At 41.9% G+C, this 17,904-nt stretch overlaps 1 protein-coding gene across 2 annotated transcripts in view; it reads left to right on the forward strand.

The window, feature by feature from the left end:
* The window catches only part of KAT2B (lysine acetyltransferase 2B), a 119,677-nt gene that overhangs the window by 42,418 nt on the left and 59,355 nt on the right, over positions 1 to 17,904 (forward strand). For both annotated transcript variants that reach the window (XM_001380477.4, XM_007505154.3), the window contains exon 3: positions 10,696 to 10,841. In XM_001380477.4, the coding sequence (XP_001380514.3) occupies positions 10,696 to 10,841 (146 nt within the window). The remainder of the gene's footprint in view (positions 1 to 10,695; positions 10,842 to 17,904) is intronic.

Consider the following 17,904-nt stretch of genomic DNA (forward strand, 5'->3'; position numbering starts at 1 on the left):
CCTTCTCCCGTCGTACCCCCTGGCAGCTGTTCCTCCAGCCATTGCTTGCAGCTTACCAGCTGGGTGTAACCCATCACTTCCTGAAGCAACCCAAGGCTTTCAGAGCCCTCAGTTAGGCAGAGCCTAGAGATAATTCTCTGGCAGTGAATAAGCTTTTCTTTCCTTGGATCTTCCTCCCTGAAACTGCCTCTAGCTTGTCCTCTGGGGCTTAGCAGAAGGTGTGATCCTTCTTCCCAGGAGAGCCCTGCAAATATTGAAAATGTCTCTGTGGTTACCTCTTCTCACCCTCCCTTCTTTAGGTTCAACATCCATCACTTGGCAGAGGACTCTAGTTCTTGGGGCACTGAACTTGGGAGTCTGGTAGCCTTGAATTCAAAACTCCATCAGACATTTACTAGCTGTGTGGTCCTGCCAAAGTCATTTAACCTGTCACCCCTCCTGTTTTCTTATCTGTAAAACAACAGATGAGAATTGTAATGCCTTCCTCCCTGCCTGAAAGTGCTCTCTCTAGAAGAGCTGCAGTTATCATTAGCTTTGGGATGCCATGAGATAGCATTTGCCCTAGGGGGAGGGGAGGTGTGAAGGGAAGGCATTTGACTTCCCAAGACCTTTAGTGTTTGTGGAGAAAACCAGGGTTAGTCAGCAGTGATGTTGACTCACCCAGTTTGAGGTTGGTTCTCTGGGGCAGTTGGCAGCAGGCTTTTGAGTATTGGCAGACAAGGGGCGGGCGCTCTTACTGCTATAGATGGGCTAGAGAAGGCATCGTGCCAGGCTCCCTGCTCTGACTTTATTGAGGTGATGGGGGTACATGACAGAAGTGGGCTGCTTTGTTCCCACCAAGGCTTCCTTAATATGGCGCCATCTCAGTTTAGGAAAAGTTGCTTGAGGAATGACGTGGGAAAAGGGAGGGCTGGATGAGGAGACGTGGCAGTGGTTATTTGCATTAAAAATGATTGTTTTAGGGTCAGTCAGGTGGCTTATTAGATAGTCAGACCTGGAAATGGAGGCCCTGGGTTCAAGTCTGGATGTGTGACTCTGGGCACGTCACTTCACCCCAACTGCCTAGCCCTTCCTGCTCTTCTGCTTTGGAACCAATACTTAGTATCTATTCTAAGGCAGAAAGTAAGGATTTAAAAAATGCTTTTTCAGTTGAAGATTTGATTCACCCAGATTCACTGATCCGACCCCATTTTGGTGGAATGTTGGGCCAGTCTCTTTACTTCTTTGTCCCTCTTTCTTCATCTCTAAGATGAACATTTTAGTTGGGAAAATCTTGTCGGAATAAGGCTTGTAGTAGATTTTCTTTGTTCATATAGGGAGAAGCAGCTCTTTGCAGTTCAGATGTGCACCGTTTATGTAGCTTGTAGGCTTGCAGCCAGGGTTCTCAATCTGCGGTTCATAAACCTAAAAAAATATAACTAACCATTTTGCTATAATTGATTTCCTTTGTAATCATTCGTATGTATTTTTTGTATATTCGTATATAGCATTACATATTTATGCTTATTTTATATGTATTTCATTTTGTACATACACATGGATTTTCTGTTTCTATTTTATCTTTTGTCCTTAAAAGACATTTTTCTGAGGTTGTTTTTAGAAGGGGGGGAGCTGCCAGTGAGATTCAGGAACACAAAAGAGAGATGGAGAAACCGCCCCTGGCTTTGAGAGGTTAAGCAGTGAGCCTAGGGCCACCCAGCCAGGATGAGGACAGAGTTTAAACCCAGGTCCTCTGTCACTCCACATCTGCTGATAAGAGAGAGGCTTTCTAAGGCGTATTCATCATTTAGCATCCATTGCATAAAGTGAAGCATGACCTCCTGTCACATGGAGTGCTATCCAGAATGGAATGGACTGCCTTTGAAGGCATAGGATCACATATGTGCAGCTAGGAGGGCCTCAAGAGTGATTCAGGTGTTCATATTTATTGAGAGGAAAACCAAAGTCTTGAGAAGTCAACTGATTTACTGAAGACCAACTGATGGGAAGAGTCAGAGGGAGATTTTGAACCCAGCTCCCTTTGACTTTGGAGCCAGTGTTTATTCCCTCTCATTGGAAGTCAAAGCAAAGGTGAATAGAGGCTCATTAGGTATATATAATTATAGATGAGATTCTATTCACCTGGAATAGATGGACGCTGAGATCCCTTCCAACTGTGAAGCCCTGTGAGTCTAGGAATGGCAGGACGTCTAGGCTGGGACGAGTCCATTGGCAGAAGCCACCAGTGGTTTGGCACCATCATATCCTGTGGACCATGATGGTCTTTGGGGCATATTTTTCAGAGGAGGAGAGAGCTGAAGTGAATCTTTCCAGATCTGAGGCACTTTTCAAGCAACAAGCCTCAGGTAATGAGGTGTTCTAGGTCAGGATGGTAACAGGAGAAACAGAAAGAAAAGAATAAACGTAGATGGGACATTGAGAAGAAATAGCCAACAGATCTGGGTGGCTGATTGACTACATGGGGCTGATGTTGTACAGTGGAAAGGATGCTGGATTTGGAATCAGAGAATCTTGTTTCACACTCTAGGTCAGATATAGCTATCATCTCTTCCCTTCTAGTCCCGACTCTCCCAGATCTTCTTTAGGCTAAACATTGAGAGTTTGAGAGGCAGAATGGGATCGTTTGTAAAGTCTTGAACTCTTGGGAATCAGGAAACCTGAGTTGAACCTCACCTCAGACATTTAATAATGTCTGGGGGCTCTCTAGTCCAAGTCCCTTGTTTTTCAGATGAGGAAACTGTACCTCAGTTTTCTGATCTGAAAAATAAAGAAGCTCTACAAACTATCCCTGAAAAGTCCTATAGGGTAGGAAATTAGGGGTTCCAGGTATGAAAGAAGGAACCATTGGTGTCACTTGCAGAAATAAAGCAATTAGGAGGGGGAAGATTTTATTTTTATCTTTTTAATTTTTTTGGTTACATTTTGAATTCTGAGCTGTCTCTCTCCTTCCCTCCTTTCCCTTCTCACATTGGAGAAGGCCAACATGTGACATACATACATGCATACATAAATATATGAAGCCATACAATACATACTTTCATCTATCAATTCTTTCTCTAGGGGCAGAGACAGAGACAGCTTCTTTCTTCATTGTTCCTTTGTAGTTAATTTGAACATTCCTATTACTCAGAATAGCTTAATCCTTCACACTTAACTCTTCAAACAATATTGCCATGACTGGATACAACATTCTCTTGGTTCTGCTTATCTCACACTTCATGTTATCATGAGAGTCTTTCTATGTATTTGTAAAAATTGGCCAGCTCATATGACTCAGTGGCATCCCTTCAAAATCATATACCATTGCTTATTCAGCCATTCTCCAATTGATTGGCATTTCTTCCATTTCCAGTTCTAGGTTACCACAAAGAGAAATGCTATAAACATTTTAGGTTCTTTTCCTTTTTCCCTGATCACCTTGGGAAATAGACCTAATAATAGTTTTGCTGGTTCAGTTGGTATAGACAGTTTTATTATTCTTTGGGCTGAATTCCAGATTCCTCTTGTAAGGATAATTTTAGGGTTGTGACCTAATCTAAATTAATTTTGGTCGCCAGGGAATATCCCAAATAAAATACCCAAGTCAGTTGGCAAATTTATGGTGGTTTAATTAATATAGAGAGAAGGAAGAGGGAAAAGGTGTAGGATTTCTCCTGCCTGGCCTGTGTCAGGGGGAGTTCAAAGTCCTCTGCCACAAGGTCTCTGAAGAAGATTAGTGGTTTTCTAAGAGGATAGTGTTTGGAAGGTAAAGGAGAAAGAATCAGCCTAAATTCTGAGAGGGCTCAGTAAGATGCCTCACCTGAACTAGGCTACTCAGCTTCCTCCAGTATGGTATCAAGGAAAACTCACTGCTAAACCTGGACAATAGCAGCTGCCACCCAAGATGCCAAAACGCTCAGCATGCTTTCTACCAGCCACCTCTCCACTGCCAAAGAGGCTGGAGGGAAGTGATGCGAAATATAGACAGTTTTTATATCACTTTCCTGCGTCTCACATGTACCAGTGGTAGCTTAAGCTTGACATAGGACAGTCCTGACAGTCTGTCAGTTGTTTCTGATTTGTCATTTGCTAGTACATGTCTGTCACAGGCCATCCTACTAAATACTTAATCCTTAAATATGGGTGTAGACATTCCTGTTTTTGTTAGACTAAGTAGGGTGGAATAATCTAAAGTTCACACTCTCCAAAGTGGTTGGATCCCTTTGCAATTCCATCTGTAGTTTATTGGGATCCCCATTTCCCAACAATCCTCTTCAACATTTGTCATTTCCCTTGCTCGTCGGCTTTGGGGGGGTGGGGGGTGTTTGGGGAAGGGCTGGGAAAGAACAAGGATCTTGTAACCATGGAAAAATCTTCTTAATTAATTAATTACTTAAATAAAATTAAACAAAACAAAAAAATTGTCATTTCCCCCTTCTATCATTTTAGCCAGTTTGATAGGTGTGAGATAATATCTCAAAGTTGTTTTAATTTGCATGTCTTTAATCAATAATAATTTATAGCATTTTTTCCAGATGGCTATATATATATATATATATATATATATATATATATATGTTTGATTTCTTCTTCCAATAATTGCTTGTTCATATCCTTGACCACTTATCAATTGAGGAATGGCTCATATGGTAAATTAGGCAAAAATTTTCTATACATTTAAGATATGAGGCCTTTATTCACGAAACCATCTATAAAATTTCTTCCCCCTGCTTTTCTTCTAATTTTCGTTGTGTTGGTTTTACTTGTTCAAAACCAGAGGCAGTTGAAGTGAAATGACTTGTCCACATCACACAGCTAGGAAGTATCTGTCATATTTGAATCCAGGGTCTCCTGTGACCAAGCCTACCTCACTCTCCACTGAGCCACCTAGCTGCCCCTCCATGTTCTAATTTACTTATGATATCTCTCATTAAGTTTCGTTCATGTACTCATTGTGACCTCATCTTGACAAATGATGCAAGATTTTTTTTTAGTTTTTTAGTTTTCACTAGAAATTATAGTTTTATAGGAATGATGTGTTGGTTTATTTTCTATCCTGCTACTTTGCTAAAATTATTATTTCAACTGACTTTTGAGTTGAATTGCTAGGATTTTCCAAGCATACCAACATATTGTTTTCCCAAAGAGGTAGTTTTATTAATTATCTCATTGCCCATGCAGATTCCTTCAATTTCTTTTTCTTCCCATACTGTTATTGCTAGCATTTGTAGTACAGTATTGGATGATATTGGTAATGCTTGCTGTTGGTTCTAGTCAAATGTTTCTTTTCATTTGAAGGAAAAATTCATTCATACCTATGCTTTCTCAGGTATTTAATAGAAGTGGGTGTTGTATTTTGTTAAGATCTTTTTTTCTACGTCTTTTGACATAATCATGATTTTTGTTAATTTCATTTGTGATATAACCAATTATGTTAATGATTTACTTCATTGAAGTAACCCTGAATTCCTGGGATAAATCTTGCTTGGTCACAGTATATATTTTGGTATATAATATTGTGGTCTTCTGACTAGTATTTTATTTAGGATTTTCAAATCAATCTTCATTAGTGAAATTGGTCTCTAATTTTCTTGCTCTGTTTTTACTCTTCCTGGTTTTGGTATCAGCAGAAACCATAATTGTTTTGTAAAAAGAAGTTTGAGAGGATTCCTTTGTCTATTATTCCAAATAATTTATTTAATATTAGAACAATTTGATCTTAAAATGTTTGATAAAATTCACTTGTAAAACCATCTGTTCCTGATTCTATTTTCTTAGGAAGTTCATTCAGTTGGGAGTAGTTTTATATGAACTGGAAGTATTAATTATTATTAATTATTAATATTATTTGTTATTAATGTTAATTATTAATAACTGGCTAATATTTAAGTCTCAGAGAGCAATTTTTATATATTTATATTATCTCACTTGATCCTGACAGTAACTCTACAAAGTAGGTAATGGTATTTCCCCCATTTTACAGAAAAGGAAATTGAGACTGGGAGATTCAGTGACTTGCCAGTATCACAGAACTAGTAAGTGTATGAGGCAGGCCTCTTAGCTCCCAGCTGCCTGACACCAAAGTCGGCACTCTAGCCTATGACATCTAGCTGCATTTATAACTGTCAGCAGTAATGACCTGACATTTTCTGTCTGAAAACACCCCAGAAGACAACTGGCAGAGAGGAATCAGAATTTGGGTGTGAGCTCAGGACCCTTCTAGAGTTGGAAGAGTTGTTAGTGTTAATGGCGATAGTTTGGACTGTGAGAGAAGCAATGAGTGGTCGCCAGTTCCAAATGCAAGATGAGATTTGGTGATGATTGAGAAAGGGCATTTAAATTTAGCCAGGAAAGGGTCACGTGTGATTTCTTGGGCTCTGGAAGGTTATTGGAGGGGGTCCAATAAACAAATGCAGATCACTCCCTACCCGTTTATGTTGTACAACTTGGCAGTAGCTCTAACTAGGTAGGATTTGAGTTGCATCTGACTCATTCCCCAAAGCAGCTATGCCAGAACCTTTTTTTCTTCCTTTAATCCCACAGTCTATCCCTTAACCCCTGCTTACAGCTGATGGTCTCAACTTACCTTATTCATCTCGAGCTTATCTCCTCCTTCCAGCAACACTCAGTCTTTCATCTTTCCCTGACTTCCTAGTCCAGGGCTCCTTAACATTTTTGCTGTCCTGGACCCCTTTGGCAGTCTTATGAACGTCTATAACCCAGATTCCTTTTTGACAAGATTTCAAATGCATGAAAATCAAATACAGAGCATTCAATACAGAATAGAAATTCTAAAAATACTTTTTAAGTTCACAGACTAGGGGAAGCTCGGTGGCTCAGGGGATTGAGAGCTAGGCTTACAGATGGGAGGTTGTGGACACAAATCTGGCTACAAATCTGGCCACAGGCACTGCCTAGCTGTGTGACCCTGGGCAAGTCACATAAGCTGCATTGCCCAACCCTTCCTGCCTTGGAACCAATACACAGTATTGATTCAAAAATGGAAGGTAAGGGTTAAAAAAAAAGAGGCGGTTATTCTCTTCTTTCCTCCTACAGCTGACTTATGATCTGTGCTTCAGGTCATTGCCTCACTGAGCCAGAGCTGGAGAATAAGCCTCTTTTTATAGCCACTTCTGCAGGGGCCTCTTCTCAGCTTAGCTGCTCCCTTTTCTAGAATCTCAGTTTCGCTTCTTCCCCATCTCTTGCCTTCGAACATTTTTGAAACCCAGAAGCTGACAATTGGAAATAAAGAGGGAAATGAGTAATTGCTCGTGGAGCCAACCTTCTTAGAGCTCACTCGCTTTGTGTGGATTTTTCTCTTATTCCCAATCAGCAGTGTATGTGAAGATGGTTTTAGATAAACTAGCCCATACACTTTGATGGTTTAAAGTCTTTAGAAATAACAGACTTAATTTTGGCCAGTATGGTGCAATGGTCACTCCAAAAATTCATTGCATAATACACAGCCCTTCCTTGACTTAACGTTTCTTTCAGATCATTTGTCATTAGAAGGTAGTGGAGCTGCCCGAAGAAGACATCCCTGCCCCTGGCTAACAGCCAGTAGAAAAAAACTGTGGCTTAGTTGGCTCTTGTAGGCTTAAACATGGCTCCCCAAGGCCTCACCCCATAGGACCTGAAAGGGAGAATTGAACTGTTTAATGTCACAGCATGATTTCTTTAGAATTGATTTATTTGGGGGCAGCTGGGTAATTCAGTGGATAGGCAGCCGAATCTGGAGGCAGTGGTTGTGGATTCAAATCTTGATTCTTCTTCCTAGCTTTGTGACCCTGGGCAAGTCATGTAACTCCTGTTGCTTAGTCCTCTTTGCTCTTCTACCTCAGAACCAATACATAGCATTGATTCGAAGATGGAAAATAAATCTTTAAAAAAATATCGAATCATTCAATAGGTGCGTCTTTCCCTGATTCTTTGCCCCTTGTCTGCTCCCTGAATTGGGGATGGATGAAATCTAGAAATCTTTCAGATACTCAGCATTTGAAGCCCACGGTTAGAATACTTGGGGAGGGGGCTCCTTGGTCCAAAAGCAAAGCCTATGATGATGTACCGGATTGAGCCTGCATCACTGCTGTGTATCTATCTCTCTGATGTATACAGCCAGTCATTTGTAGTTTTTATATTTGTTATACTTCTATTGGTTACAGTTATAGTTTTTACGTTTGACAATGTAATCCTGTTGATCTGTTACTGTAATTTTTCAACCAGAGTTCATTAACACTTTTTAGCCTCTTAACACTTTTTGCATCACTTTGTCCATTTGAGGAGATTCTCTGCTGGGCACGTGTATGTGCACCATGCAGATGTATGCTGTTGGACGTAGTCTTAGGCACCCTCAAAAGGTTTCAAGGCTTCTACACCTCTTTGCACTTTTCTGACTTAAAATTCAAGAAGAGGTGACTTGGATCTCCAGCTTTCATCTCCTTCCTCCTGTCTTCATACATGTTTTTTGGGATGTCCATGCCGCCTTCCCCAGCCCCAGAATGCACCCCGTTTCCTCAGCTCTTCCACTAGTAACAAGGAATGATGATAGTAACTTACATTTACATAGCATGTACTTTGCATATATTATCTCCCAGGAGCTTCACAACAGCCCTGTGAGGTAAGTGCTACAACTGTTATCTCCCTTTTACAGATGGAAAAGGAAGCCAGGCAGGATTGATAGAGGGCCAGCCTTGGAGTCAGGGTAACCGGCTTCTAACACATAGTAGCTCTATGTGCAAACTATGTGTCCCTCAGCAGCTCTTCAAGACTTCACCTTCCTTGGAGGAATCCTTTTTGGGGTTGGTCCCCCTGGAAGTCGTTCTTTTCAATAAGAAATAACTTCATTAGCCCAACAACGTGTTGGCATATATTTACGGAGCACCCTTGGCACACCAGGGGATTCAGAAATGTACGTCTTTGTCACGTGATCTCGATTTGTGATGAAAGAGACAGAAGGTGGTGTATGCTGAGTGTTGTTGCTAATATCCATGCTTAGTACTTAATGATCACGTACGTTTGAGCGGTATAGATGGGATGTGCTCCAGGGGAAGGAAATATACCACAGCTTGAGATGATGAGGTCAGAGAAGGCTTCCTGCTAAGTGTGGGACTTGGGCTTTGGCTTGGAACAAGAATTGGAGGCAAAGAAGAGCAGGGAGTGTATTTCTAAGAATGAACAAAGGTGATGAGGAGCAAGTTGCAGGCTGTCTATTGGAGGCCCCACATGTGCCTTGAATAATACTAAGGAGCTTGGGATTCATCCACTATGTTCTTTTGATTTATTTTTTATATTTATATTTATTAAAAAAATATTTTTAACCCTTAACTTCTGTCTTGGAGTCAATACTGTGTGTTGGTTCCAAGGAAGAAGAGTGGGCTAGGCAATGGGGGTCAAGTGACTTGCCCAGGGTCACATAGCTGGGAAGTGTCTGAGGCCAGATTTGAACCCAGGACCTCCCATTTCTAGGCCTAGCTCACAATCCACCGAGCCACCCATCTGCCCCCCCCCCCCCCCCCCATGTTCTGAGGAGATTTTGAACGTCAGTCTGAAATAGACTTCAGATCATCCCCCCACTGGGTTACCCTGGGTGAAGATGGACCAATATCTGTGACTGAATTTCTAAGGGAATTGGTTCTGGTGTGACAATATAAAACCCAATAGATTTTCTAGAAGGTCCTCCAGAACAGAGGGAAATCTGCTCATAGACAAAGGATCATTGCTTTTAAGTTTCAGTCTGAGGTCTCTAAGAATGTTGATCTATCTTTTTTTTTTTTAGGAAAATTTTATTTAATTAGTTAATTTAGAATATTTTTTCCATGGTTACAAGAATCATGCTCTTTTCCTTCCCTCCCCCCAACCCCCTCTCATAGCCGATGCACAATTCCACTGGGTTTTACATGTGTCATTGATCAAGACCTATTTCCATATTATTGATATTTGCACTAGGGTGATTGTTTAGAGTCTCCATCCCCAATCATATCCCCATTGAACCATATGTGGATCTCTGTATTTTGAAAAATCCTTATTTTATGTCATAGTACCAACTTGAATACAGAAGAAGGTCAAGGACTGGGCAAATGAGGTTAAGTGATTTGTCCAGTGTCACACAGGTAGGAAGTATCTTAAGGCTAGATTTGAACCCAGATCCTCCAAACTGCAGACCTGGCACTATCCACTGAGCCACTTGAATGTTGACCTATCTTAAGAAATAAGTCACCCCATGATCACTCAGAAGGAACGATACAGGAACACACTCTGATATCTTATTTTACATGACAGCTAGGTTTACTTTGAACTTCTATACGCCTAATGTGTTATACTCTCTGACTTAGTCAGCTATAGAGTGTAGTATTTATATATAAATATAAGTGATAATAAATATGGGTTGTAACATTAGTTTAAAAAAAGGCAAAGTTTTGTTCTCTATATTTTGTTACCTTTTACAAAATAATAAAGGAATGGATATAAAAAAAGATTAGAAACCAAATTGCTTTTGGACCTTGTATAGGTTGGGTTGGTCCTCTCTGGATCACTCAGGACGAGCATTGTTATAAGAAGAAAATTATTGGGAAGACGTAGATCTTAACAGGACTTTGGACCCTGGAGTTTTGGTCTACCACTGAGTTCCTGAGAAACTTTCTACTCAAATTCGAGCCTTGGTAAGCTGGTCATCTTTAGCTGCCATCTTACCTGAACCTCTCTGGTGCTTCCTTGCAGCTGCTCACGTGTCTCACCTGGAGAATGTGGCGGAGGAAGAAATGAACAGACTGCTGGGCATTGTATTGGATGTGGAGTATCTCTTTACTTGTGTTCACAAAGAAGAAGATGCAGACACCAAACAAGTTTATTTCTACCTGTTCAAGGTAAGGGTTTGCTTCTCTTCCCTTCCCTTCCCTTCCCTTCCCTTCCCTTCCCTTCCCTTCCCTCTTCCCTCTTCCCTCTTCCCTCTTCCCTCTTCCCTCTTCCCTCTTCCCTCTTCCCTCTTCTCCTTTAATCCTCACGTTCTGTCTTAGGATCAATAGTGGGTATTGCTTCTAAGGCAGAAGAGCGGTAAGGGCTAGGCAATGGGGGTTAATTGGCTTGCCCAGGGTCACCCAGCTAGGAAGGGTCTGAGGCCACACTTAAACCCAGGACCTCTGGCTCTGGGCCTGACTCCCAATCCACTGAGCTACCCAGCTGCCCCAGCTTTTTCTTGAACATCTCTCATCAGCTTTTTTACTGGCAGCCACAGAAGGTTAGATGTCCTGGAGGAAAGACTTTTGTTTTAAACATCATAATTATTTCTCAGTATACCCAACCTCTTCCCAAAATGAGCAACGCGCCACCCCCCCTCCCCCTTAAAGTATGACAGTGACCGCAGTGGACAGTGGAAGCTACATTGCAGTCGCCTCCTCCCAGCAGCTCCCTAAAGAAGGAAAACAGATTTCTGCATGCATTTTCAGAGACCAGTTTGTGCTCTTCTCCTCCCTTAGTCTGACTTTTTTTTAGTGTTTGTTTCTCATAGGTTATTATTGCAGCCATTTTGTATGTGGTCCCCCTGGTTCTGCTCACTGGTCTCTTCTTCAGTGAATAGCTTGCAAGTTTCTTGGAATTCCTCCCACTCGCTCGCCCTTCCTCGCAGGCAGTCTTATTCTGCTGCATTCACATACCATAGCTTCTTTAGTCACTCCTCAGTCTTTTTATCCTGGCTATGGTTTCTTTGTACGTAGTTGTTGGCATGCTGTATCCCCCACTTGCCTGGGAGCTCCTCAAGGGCAGGGATTGTTTTGCTTATGTTTCCATGCCCAAGGAATGCCCGTTGCCTTGTTGACTTGACCACGAACACCAGATTTTTTACCTTTTTTTGCCCGTAAGTTTGTTATTACTCTTTAGTTATACATGGAGCCTCTGTCTTCTGGACTCCTGCACTTCCCCATTAACCTGAGAATTCCCTTTACAGTCTTGTCAAAGGTGGGCAACGGGAATGATTTTAATGAGATCAAACAAGCCACCAGAGCTTGGTCCCCCCTAGACAAGGCTACTCCTCTTCCTCTTTCCCGGCTGGTGGTACCTTCTCTTCGTGGAAGGATGCTGGGGTTTTGGATTCCAGTCAGTCCAAGGATCTTGGCTAGGATACTGCCGGGATATTTTTTTCTGAACAATTTATAACCTGCCTGCGGTTTTAGTATGCTGTGTATCAACAACTGAAAACTCATCCGTCGGCGAAGAACAGCAGAGAGGATTCTTTTGGAAATGGAATTTGTGTTATGGCTAGGGGTTCTCTTTGAGCTTCTCCTTCCATAATCCTGTTCAAAAATGACCTCCTCCATGAAGCCTTCCCTGCTCAATCTCTGTACCAGTCCCTCACTCTATTTCCTCAGCATTCCCAGAGATCTTCATAGCTAGCATTTCTGTGAATTACACGTTATCTTTTTTTTCTTTTTTTTAAAATATATTTTATTTGATCATTTCCAAGCATTATTTGTTAAAGACATAGATCATTTTCTTTTCCTCCCCCCCACCCCCCATAGCCAACGCGTAAGTCCACTGGGCATTAGATGTTTTCTTGATTTGAACCCATTGCTATGTTGATAATATTTGCATTAGAGTGTTCATTTAGAGTCTCTCCTCTGTCATGTCCCCTCAACCGCTGTATTCAGGCAGTTGCTTTTCCTCGGGAATTACACGTTATCTTGTTTGAGCCTCACAACAACCAGAGGTATCAGGTGCTGTCCTGACTCCCCGTATAGAAATGGAGGCACAGAGATAGGATGTGACTTGCCCAGGGCCACATAATTTAGTAAGTGGGGCAGGATTTGAACTCAGGCCAGTGCTCTATCCATTGTGTCCTTCCTCCCCCCCCCCCCCCTTCAGTTAATTCTTTAGAACTTATATTATTTCAGCTATTTCATCTCCCCCCTGAGGTCATTCATCCAGGGAGGGCAGGCATTTCTTTCCTTTTTCTTTCCCTTCCAGAGCTTCATATACAGTCTCTGTACACTGTTGATGTTTAACAAATACTTTTAGAAAAGACATATGTCTTCATCTGAGCTCATAAATGGCGTTTCCCATGAATAACAATAATAAAACAACTCACATTTCTGCAGCACTTTAAGATTTGCGAAATACTTGATATATGTTGTCTCCTTTGATCCTCACCACAAGCCTGTCCAGTGGGTGCCATTATTATCCTGTTACAAGGGAATCACTTTAAAAGACTGATATATATTAATTTAAGGTCGCCAAGGAATCAGCTATGTAATTCCTAAATGAAAAACTCAAGTCAGCCGTCAGCCTTTTTTGGAGTTTAATTACAATAGGAGTAAGAAAGGAATTAGAGATAGAGAGAGAGAAAAAGGGAGAGAAGGGAATAGGGCTTAAATACCCCTTCTGTTTAGGCTGGGCCAAAAGGCCCAAGCCCTTAGATAGCTGGGGCAAAGAAAAGAGATCAGTCCCTATTACTCACGTGTCCAAAATGGAGAAACAGTCTCAGAGGTCCCCACCTTCAGCTTCCTTCAGAGCAAGCCTTCTCAGAGCCCAGGAAACACACCGACCAAAACCTCAACAACCTCCTCCCAGCCTTCAGACCCCCTGAAAGGAAACCCTCCAAGTTGCCTCCCCTCAGTCCTCACATCTACCAATCCCTGTTCATCAATTTCCCTGTCAATGGAGGCTCTAGCTTAACCCAGGACCGCCCAGAGGTTTCTGGCTTTTGCACATGTCTGTTGAAGGCCATATTTTCAAATGATTAAATCTTTACTCCTTTGCTACAGCCCTTTCTAAATCCTGTTAACTTGAGTAGGGTAGAGATTGGAATAATTAAATTTTGATCTAGGCTGCAGCCCTTACTCAATCCTATTAGGACTGAATAGGGTGGAGATTTATTCCAAGTATCTCCATTGTATCAATTCTAAAATCAATCAAGACTCAAAGAAATTCCTGTTCTATGCTTAAGCATAGGTCAAAGTCCTTTCCATTGTTCAGCAAAGGGTTTCTGTCCTAAAGTAATCTTAAGAAGGGAAGAGAAAGAACCTCCCATGCCAATGGGGTTCCCATTCCAATAGACTATCAGTAAGAAATTTTCCAAGTATGAAATATCCCAATGGTGAAATTTCCAACATTTATAAGTCTAAGGAAATTTGAGGTTTACAATCCCTGCTTTATAGGGACGGGGAAGCTAAGGCTCAGAAAGGTAAATGACTTACCTAGAGTCACACAGCTAAGCTAGTGACCCAGCTGTATAGATAGGAGCTTTACTCTGTGCAGCTAGCTCTTCTCTATTCATTGCTGCCACTCTTCCTGCTATCTACTGGGTTAGGGTTAGGGTGGTTAACCCCCCAGAACTGCCAGGGGGTTGCAGAAGAGCTCTAGGTTTGAGATAGATTCTGATAGTTGTGTCTATTTGAGGTCTTATGCTCTCTTTCTGGAGTTTTTTGGAAGCTGCAGGGGTCCCTAGGACAAGAAACACTTTCAGCTGATGGGGGGGCATCTTCACAGAGTGTGTTCGCTTTGGCATCATCCAGCTCAAGCCTCTTCTCTTGGTTCTGGGTTCTCTGGAACCTCCCGCCAACATCTGGTGTACTGTGAGGTTTGATGATTTCATTTGGGATCCTCGATGGAGGCCAAGCAGGCAAACCCCTCTTTGGACAGATGAAGAGACAGAAGCCCCCAAATGTAAAGTAACTTGCCTTGATCTATCAGCTATCATTATTCAGTTCCTACTATGTGCCTGATCAAGGGGATGAGCCAGAAGGGTGAAAACCCTTGAATTCATGTTATATGTGGATCAGTTGAAGGAACTGGCTGTATTAGCTAGGGAAGAAAGATTTAGGTGGTCTGTGATCATGGACTTCAAGTATCTGAAGAGTCGTGTCACCGAAGAGAGATGAGACTTGTTTAATCCTAGAGAGACAGAGTGGTGGCCGCCAAATGGAATGTTGAAGCTCGATGAGGGGGAAAACCTTAAAAAATTACTTCTAGCTCTCAAAGAATGAAATCAACTATGATTGAAGGTGGTAGAAGACCCCCCCCCTCTCCCCCCTCACTGGAGATCTTCAAGCAAAGCCTGGATGGCCACTCAGTGTCACAGATCTAGAACTAGTAGGCAACTCAAGGTCATCTAGTCCAACCCCTTCATTTTACAGATGAGGAAACTGATACCCCGTAAGGTTACATAGTTAGGCAGTTAAGGGATGGGAAGTTCAGTGGCCTTCAACTCAGATAGAAGCTGGATTCCTTTGGGCTTCATACTTAGAAAACCACAAAGTGACTTTACTGATATGGTATTATAGTTTTATTTATTTTGTTAAACCTTTTCCAGTTATATTTTTTAAAATCCTGTTTCTCACAGAAGGAAAACAACTGCTTGATCATAGATTCTAAGTGATCACCTTAATGCAAATATTAATAATATGGAAATAAGTTTTGATCAGTGACACATGTAAAACCCAGTGGAATTGTGCATTGGCTCCGGGAGGAGGATGGAAGGAGGGAAGGGAAAGAATTAATTAATTATATATGATTTCCTAAATTTAAAATAAAATAAAACTAAAAAAAATCCTGTTTCCCGCAGAAGGAAAACAACTGCTTGATCACATGAATTGATGGAGATATGATTGGGGATATAGACTAAATGCTCACCCTGGTGCAAATATCAACAACATGGAAATAAGTTTTGATCAAGGACACATGTAAAACCCAGTGGAATTGCTCATTGGCTACAGGAGTGGGGTGGGGAGAGAGGAGAGAACATGAATCTCATAACCATGGAAAAATATTCTAAATTAATTAAATAAGATCTTCCAGATTTAAAATAAAATAAAATATACCTTAAAAAAAAATCCTGTTTCTAAGGAACCTACTGTGCCAGCAAACATTGGTAACTAGTTCAAGAAACTCTTTGCCTGGTAATGAAGTGACTAGTAAACCTTTGCTGATTGAAGAGCAGTAAGAGCTAGGCATTTGGTGTTAAGTGACTTGTCCAGGGACACAACCAGGAAGTGTTTGAGTACTTCCCCAAGATTACATTTGCATCTGTGGTACCCAGCCTGGTGTAGTGAATAGAGGACTAGACTTGGAGTCAGGAATAATAGAATTGAAATGCTCCCTCAGAAACTTATTGGTTGTGAGACCCTGGGCAAGTAATTTATCTTAACTCAGTCTTCTCGTCTATAAAATGGAGATAATGATAGCAACCACCTTCCAGAGTTGCTGTGAGGCAATATAGGTGAAGCATTTTGCCAAGGTGAAAGCACTCTTTTCTAGCTGTCACCATCAGCATCAGCAGCAGCATCATCAGTATCAGCATCACCGTCACCATCAGCATCATCACTATCAGCAGCATCATCACCATCAGCATCAGCAGCATCATTTGTTGTTATTGTTTCCAAAGTCTTCCAGGTGTATCAGAGGCAGAATGTGAACCCACATCCTCTGACTCCAGGGAATGGGTTCTCTCCTCTGTACGAAACCTAAGAAGCTGCTGCCCTCCAGTATGGGTTGTTTGGGTCTCCCTCTGAGAGTCTGTGGTTCTGACAAGGCTCGAGTCATCCAGGCCCAGCTGTGCTGGAGCCCCCCTCTTAAGGGCTCTGAAAGAGACTCCAGTAAAAGAAAAACAAGTCCTGCAAGCATGTAGCCATTATTTGTGTTGGAGCAGCTCCTTGGCAGGCTCCCATTGCCCCGCTGGAAGTCAAGGTGGAGTCAAGGTTTCCATCCTGTCAGCCTCCCGATTGGATTCTGTTTATAAGCAACCCGGCGGGCCAGGAAACGTCGGTGTCTAGTTCAGAAAGGCTCTTTGCCTGGTCACAGGTGACTTAGTAAATCTTTGCTGATGGACTGAAATGCCGCCTTTTCTTAACACGCGTTACTCATTGCTTAGGTTAAAAACAAAAAAGCCAAAATACCGAACGCGGCTGCCCCAACTATTGGACTCCAGGCCAATAATTCAAAAGGCATCTGTTACGGAACCTTATTCCCATTTGGCATATTCTTCTGATTTACAGAACTAGCCAGTGCGAGTTAAGGAGAAACTCGGAGGAACTTTCAAGCTCACGTTTGAGATAAAAAAAAACCTTCCATTCCCTGTTAAAAATAGATTTTTGCAGTGAACGGTGGTGGCCCCATTGGGACCTATTAAAAACCATAGGATGCTAGAGCTCAAAGGGATACTGGATATTTCTTCATTTTACACATGTGGAAACTGAGGCAATGGAAAAATCAGTGGCTCTGGAAGCAGGATCCAATTTTTTTCCTCTAGCAAATCATTGCTTGTGACCATGCTCAAGTTTGTATTCTTGTGCCTCCGTTTTCTGTAAAAACGAAGGCATTGAAGGGCAACTAAGCAGCTAGACTGCTAGGCCTAGAGACAGAGGGCCTGGTGAAATAGAAATGATACTCTGTGAGACACTCTTTCTGGTTGCTGCCAACTCCTGGGAACATTCTGTTTGGAACCTTCTTGATTGACAGGCAGGTCAGGTCCCCAGCTTGTTTTTTGCATCTTGGCTTGTCCTGCAAAACCTCTCTCTCTTCAAGTCTCTACCACATTGGGTTCAAATTTGACCATAGCCACGTCCTAGCTGTGTGACCCTGGTGAAGTCACTTAACCCCAGTTGCCTAGCCTTTGCTCTTTTGCCTTGGAACAGATACCTAGTATTGATTGTAAGTGAAGGTAAAGGTTTAAAAAACCCCAAACATTGAACTGTATGATCTTCAGCTCTCAATAAGATTAGGGTTTGGTCTAGGTGACCCCTGTAATCCCTTCCGGCTCCCCAACTCTGATCCCAAGAGGGGAAGGAACTTGTTTACACTTAATACACCCTTTTAGTGGCACAGTCAAGACTAGAATTTAAGCTCTTTGACCCCGAGATATTTGTGTTCTTCCCAAAATAACATGGTGGCTCTAAATGTGAAATCCTAATTCCTCAAATGACCTGTTTTGCCAACAGTCAT

The sequence above is a fragment of the Monodelphis domestica genome, chromosome 5, assembly GCF_027887165.1.
Source record: "Monodelphis domestica isolate mMonDom1 chromosome 5, mMonDom1.pri, whole genome shotgun sequence".
Lineage (NCBI taxonomy): Eukaryota > Metazoa > Chordata > Mammalia > Didelphimorphia > Didelphidae > Monodelphis > Monodelphis domestica.